Source organism: Rhinoderma darwinii, chromosome 11 (genome assembly GCF_050947455.1).
Source record: "Rhinoderma darwinii isolate aRhiDar2 chromosome 11, aRhiDar2.hap1, whole genome shotgun sequence".
In the NCBI taxonomy this organism is placed as follows: Eukaryota; Metazoa; Chordata; class Amphibia; order Anura; family Rhinodermatidae; genus Rhinoderma; species Rhinoderma darwinii.
Window position 1 is genome coordinate 2957805 of NC_134697.1, and position 6895 is coordinate 2964699.

The 6895-nt window shown below is 47.5% G+C and overlaps 1 protein-coding gene across 1 annotated transcript in view; it reads right to left on the reverse strand.

Moving 5' to 3' along the window:
- The window catches only part of ATRNL1 (attractin like 1), a gene marked incomplete at its 5' end in the record, with an annotated part of 491004 nt that extends 490334 nt beyond the window's left edge, over positions 1-670 (reverse strand). The window contains 2 exons of the mRNA XM_075842684.1: positions 88-184; positions 471-670. Coding sequence (XP_075698799.1) covers positions 88-184; positions 471-670 — 297 coding nt within the window. The remainder of the gene's footprint in view (positions 1-87; positions 185-470) is intronic.
- Between the last annotated feature and the right edge of the window lie 6225 nt (positions 671-6895).

The window sequence follows — 6895 nt, forward strand, 5'->3', positions numbered from 1 at the left end:
ATCTCTGCCCTCGGAGCCGCTGTCACATCTCTAAGAGCTGCAGTAAGTTGGACAATATGAAAATAATATAAGGGAGAACATCCGCACCTGGTAAAGCGCCAGCGAGTGTCCGTATCTCTGAGGGGGGGCGGTGTGCACGGGGTTCACAGGTACCACATTCCAGATGCTGCTCTCCACGTTATAGCTGTAAAAGACCGAATATAAAGATTATAGTCACCCGCTCCTCTAGACGCAGACGTAATGACATCACATGACTGAAGACGATATACTGAAAATGGCGCAATGTCGGTCGTCACCCAGCGTTCCCAGAAATGGATAAAAATAAGAACCAACAGAATATTTACCAACTGCGCTGCCATAATACGCTGTCCCCAGAAAACTCCCAGCTCCAACATCCCCGGGACTTCCCAGAATCTAACCCCCGCTCCGTCTACTGGTCCCATATAAGAAATCATAAGGGGGTCACTTACTTTAGCACCATCTGAAAGGAGCTGTAATTGAAAGCATAGCCTCCGATCACCCACATGAACTTTCCATGCATGACGGTTTTGTGGGATGCGCGTCCGACCGAAGGGCTGAACGGCTTCACATTGGGCAGGATCCAGTAAGATTCGGTGGAGGGGACACTGAGCGAGCAGTCTGGACCTAAGAAGGACAAGATAATGAGACGTCAGTCAGGTGACGCACCGCTGTCAAGACCGGGACAGTTATATACTCCGCTGTAAAGACCGGGACAGTTATATACTCCGCTGTAAAGACCGGGACAGTTATATACTCCGCTGTAAAGACCGGGACAGTTATATACTCCGCTGTAAAGACCGGGACAGTTATATACTCCGCTGTAAAGACCGGGACAGTTATATACTCCGCTGTAAAGGCCGGGACAGTTATATACTCCGCTGTAAAGGCCGGGACAGTTATATACTCCGCTGTAAAGGCCGGGACAGTTATATACTCCGCTGTAAAGGCCGGGACAGTTATATACTCCGCTGTAAAGGCCGGGACAGTTATATACTCCGCTGTAAAGACCGGGACAGTTATATACTCCGCTGTAAAGACCGGGACAGTTATATACTCCGCTGTAAAGACCGGGACAGTTATATACTCCGCTGTAAAGACCGGGACAGTTATATACTCCGCTGTAAAGACCGGGACAGTTATATACTCCGCTGTAAAGACCGGGACAGTTATATACTCCGCTGTAAAGACCGGGACAGTTATATACTCCGCTGTAAAGACCGGGACAGTTATATACTCCGCTGTAAAGACCGGGACAGTTATATACTCCGCTGTAAAGGCCGGGACAGTTATATACTCCGCTGTAAAGGCCGGGACAGTTATATACTCCTCTGTAAAGACCGGGACAGTTATATACTCCGCTGTAAAGGCCGGGACAGTTATATACTCCGCTGTAAAGGCCGGGACAGTTATATACTCCGCTGTAAAGACCGGGACAGTTATATACTCCGCTGTAAAGACCGGGACAGTTATATACTCCGCTGTAAAGACCGGGACAGTTATATACTCCGCTGTAAAGACCGGGACAGTTATATACTCCGCTGTAAAGACCGGGACAGTTATATACTCCGCTGTAAAGACCGGGACAGTTATATACTCCGCTGTAAAGACCGGGACAGTTATATACTCCGCTGTAAAGACCGGGACAGTTATATACTCCGCTGTAAAGACCGGGACAGTTATATACTCCGCTGTAAAGACCGGGACAGTTATATACTCCGCTGTAAAGACCGGGACAGTTATATACTCCGCTGTAAAGACCGGGACAGTTATATCCTCCTCTGTAAAGGCCGGGACAGTTATATACTCCGCTGTAAAGGCCGGGACAGTTATATCCTCCTCTGTAAAGGCCGGGACAGTTATATACTCCGCTGTAAAGACCGGGACAGTTATATACTCCGCTGTAAAGACCGGGACAGTTATATACTCCGCTGTAAAGACCGGGACAGTTATATACTCCGCTGTAAAGACCGGGACAGTTATATACTCCGCTGTAAAGACCGGGACAGTTATATACTCCGCTGTAAAGACCGGGACAGTTATATACTCCGCTGTAAAGACCGGGACAGTTATATACTCCGCTGTAAAGACCGGGACAGTTATATACTCCGCTGTAAAGAGCGGGACAGTTATATACTCCGCTGTCAAGACCGGGACAGTTATATACTCCGCTGTCAAGACCGGGACAGTTATATACTCCGCTGTAAAGACCGGGACAGTTATATACTCCGCTGTAAAGGCCGGGACAGTTATATACTCCGCTGTAAAGACCGGGACAGTTATATACTCCGCTGTAAAGACCGGGACAGTTATATACTCCGCTGTAAAGACCGGGACAGTTATATACTCCGCTGTAAAGACCGGGACAGTTATATACTCCGCTGTAAAGACCGGGACAGTTATATACTCCGCTGTAAAGACCGGGACAGTTATATACTCCGCTGTCAAGACCGGGACAGTTATATACTCCGCTGTCAAGACCGGGACAGTTATATACTCCGCTGTAAAGACCGGGACAGTTATATACTCCGCTGTAAAGACCGGGACAGTTATATACTCCGCTGTAAAGGCCGGGACAGTTATATACTCCGCTGTAAAGACCGGGACAGTTATATACTCCGCTGTAAAGACCGGGACAGTTATATACTCCGCTGTAAAGACCGGGACAGTTATATACTCCGCTGTAAAGACCGGGACAGTTATATACTCCGCTGTAAAGACCGGGACAGTTATATACTCCGCTGTAAAGACCGGGACAGTTATATACTCCGCTGTAAAGGCCGGGACAGTTATATACTCCGCTGTAAAGGCCGGGACAGTTATATACTCCGCTGTAAAGAGCGGGAAAGTTATATACTCCGCTGTAAAGAGCGGGACAGTTATATACTCCGCTGTAAAGACCGGGACAGTTATATACTCCGCTGTCAAGACCGGGACAGTTATATACTCCGCTGTAAAGACCGGGACAGTTATATACTCCGCTGTAAAGACCGGGACAGTTATATACTCCGCTGTAAAGGCCGGGACAGTTATATACTCCGCTGTAAAGACCGGGACAGTTATATACTCCGCTGTAAAGACCGGGACAGTTATATACTCCGCTGTAAAGACCGGGACAGTTATATACTCCGCTGTAAAGACCGGGACAGTTATATACTCCGCTGTAAAGACCGGGACAGTTATATACTCCGCTGTAAAGACCGGGACAGTTATATACTCCGCTGTAAAGACCGGGACAGTTATATACTCCGCTGTAAAGACCGGGACAGTTATATACTCCGCTGTAAAGACCGGGACAGTTATATACTCCGCTGTAAAGACCGGGACAGTTATATACTCCGCTGTAAAGACCGGGACAGTTATATACTCCGCTGTAAAGGCCGGGACAGTTATATCCTCCGCTGTAAAGGCCGGGACAGTTATATACTCCGCTGTAAAGACCGGGACAGTTATATACTCCGCTGTAAAGACCGGGACAGTTATATACTCCGCTGTAAAGACCGGGACAGTTATATACTCCGCTGTAAAGACCGGGACAGTTATATACTCCTCTGTAAAGACCGGGACAGTTATATACTCCGCTGTAAAGGCCGGGACAGTTATATACTCCGCTGTAAAGGCCGGGACAGTTATATACTCCGCTGTAAAGACCGGGACAGTTATATACTCCGCTGTAAAGACCGGGACAGTTATATACTCCGCTGTAAAGACCGGGACAGTTATATACTCCGCTGTAAAGACCGGGACAGTTATATACTCCGCTGTAAAGACCGGGACAGTTATATACTCCGCTGTAAAGACCGGGACAGTTATATACTCCGCTGTAAAGACCGGGACAGTTATATACTCCGCTGTAAAGACCGGGACAGTTATATACTCCGCTGTAAAGACCGGGACAGTTATATACTCCGCTGTAAAGACCGGGACAGTTATATACTCCGCTGTAAAGACCGGGACAGTTATATACTCCGCTGTAAAGAGCGGGAAAGTTATATACTCCGCTGTAAAGAGCGGGACAGTTATATACTCCGCTGTAAAGACCGGGACAGTTATATACTCCGCTGTCAAGACCGGGACAGTTATATACTCCGCTGTAAAGACCGGGACAGTTATATACTCCGCTGTAAAGACCGGGACAGTTATATACTCCGCTGTAAAGACCGGGACAGTTATATACTCCGCTGTAAAGACCGGGACAGTTATATACTCCGCTGTAAAGGCCGGGACAGTTATATACTCCGCTGTAAAGACCGGGACAGTTATATACTCCGCTGTAAAGACCGGGACAGTTATATACTCCGCTGTAAAGACCGGGACAGTTATATACTCCGCTGTAAAGACCGGGACAGTTATATACTCCGCTGTAAAGACCGGGACAGTTATATACTCCGCTGTAAAGACCGGGACAGTTATATACTCCGCTGTAAAGACCGGGACAGTTATATACTCCGCTGTAAAGACCGGGACAGTTATATACTCCGCTGTAAAGACCGGGACAGTTATATACTCCGCTGTAAAGACCGGGACAGTTATATACTCCGCTGTAAAGACCGGGACAGTTATATACTCCGCTGTAAAGGCCGGGACAGTTATATCCTCCGCTGTAAAGGCCGGGACAGTTATATACTCCGCTGTAAAGACCGGGACAGTTATATACTCCGCTGTAAAGACCGGGACAGTTATATACTCCGCTGTAAAGACCGGGACAGTTATATACTCCGCTGTAAAGACCGGGACAGTTATATACTCCTCTGTAAAGACCGGGACAGTTATATACTCCGCTGTAAAGGCCGGGACAGTTATATACTCCGCTGTAAAGGCCGGGACAGTTATATACTCCGCTGTAAAGACCGGGACAGTTATATACTCCGCTGTAAAGACCGGGACAGTTATATACTCCGCTGTAAAGACCGGGACAGTTATATACTCCGCTGTAAAGACCGGGACAGTTATATACTCCGCTGTAAAGACCGGGACAGTTATATACTCCGCTGTAAAGACCGGGACAGTTATATACTCCGCTGTAAAGACCGGGACAGTTATATACTCCGCTGTAAAGACCGGGACAGTTATATACTCCGCTGTAAAGACCGGGACAGTTATATACTCCGCTGTAAAGACCGGGACAGTTATATACTCCGCTGTAAAGACCGGGACAGTTATATACTCCGCTGTAAAGAGCGGGAAAGTTATATACTCCGCTGTAAAGAGCGGGACAGTTATATACTCCGCTGTAAAGACCGGGACAGTTATATACTCCGCTGTCAAGACCGGGACAGTTATATACTCCGCTGTAAAGACCGGGACAGTTATATACTCCGCTGTAAAGACCGGGACAGTTATATACTCCGCTGTAAAGGCCGGGACAGTTATATACTCCGCTGTAAAGACCGGGACAGTTATATACTCCGCTGTAAAGACCGGGACAGTTATATACTCCGCTGTAAAGACCGGGACAGTTATATACTCCGCTGTAAAGACCGGGACAGTTATATACTCCGCTGTAAAGACCGGGACAGTTATATACTCCGCTGTAAAGACCGGGACAGTTATATACTCCGCTGTAAAGACCGGGACAGTTATATACTCCGCTGTAAAGACCGGGACAGTTATATACTCCGCTGTAAAGACCGGGACAGTTATATACTCCGCTGTAAAGACCGGGACAGTTATATACTCCGCTGTAAAGACCGGGACAGTTATATACTCCGCTGTAAAGGCCGGGACAGTTATATCCTCCGCTGTAAAGGCCGGGACAGTTATATACTCCGCTGTAAAGACCGGGACAGTTATATACTCCGCTGTAAAGACCGGGACAGTTATATACTCCGCTGTAAAGACCGGGACAGTTATATACTCCGCTGTAAAGACCGGGACAGTTATATACTCCTCTGTAAAGACCGGGACAGTTATATACTCCGCTGTAAAGGCCGGGACAGTTATATACTCCGCTGTAAAGGCCGGGACAGTTATATACTCCGCTGTAAAGACCGGGACAGTTATATACTCCGCTGTAAAGACCGGGACAGTTATATACTCCGCTGTAAAGACCGGGACAGTTATATACTCCGCTGTAAAGACCGGGACAGTTATATACTCCGCTGTAAAGACCGGGACAGTTATATACTCCGCTGTAAAGACCGGGACAGTTATATACTCCGCTGTAAAGACCGGGACAGTTATATACTCCGCTGTAAAGACCGGGACAGTTATATACTCCGCTGTAAAGACCGGGACAGTTATATACTCCGCTGTAAAGACCGGGACAGTTATATACTCCGCTGTAAAGACCGGGACAGTTATATACTCCGCTGTAAAGACCGGGACAGTTATATACTCCGCTGTAAAGACCGGGACAGTTATATACTCCGCTGTAAAGACCGGGACAGTTATATACTCCGCTGTAAAGACCGGGACAGTTATATACTCCGCTGTAAAGACCGGGACAGTTATATACTCCGCTGTAAAGACCGGGACAGTTATATACTCCGCTGTAAAGACCGGGACAGTTATATACTCCGCTGTAAAGACCGGGACAGTTATATACTCCGCTGTAAAGACCGGGACAGTTATATACTCCGCTGTAAAGGTCGGGACAGTTATATACTCCGCTGTAAAGACCGGGACAGTTATATACTCCGCTGTAAAGACCGGGACAGTTATATACTCCGCTGTAAAGACCGGGACAGTTATATACTCCGCTGTAAAGACCGGGACAGTTATATACTCCGCTGTAAAGACCGGGACAGTTATATACTCCGCTGTAAAGACCGGGACAGTTATATACTCCGCTGTAAAGGCCGGGACAGTTATATACTCCGCTGTAAAGGCCGGGACAGTTATATACTCCTCTGTAAAGACCGGGACAGTTATATAC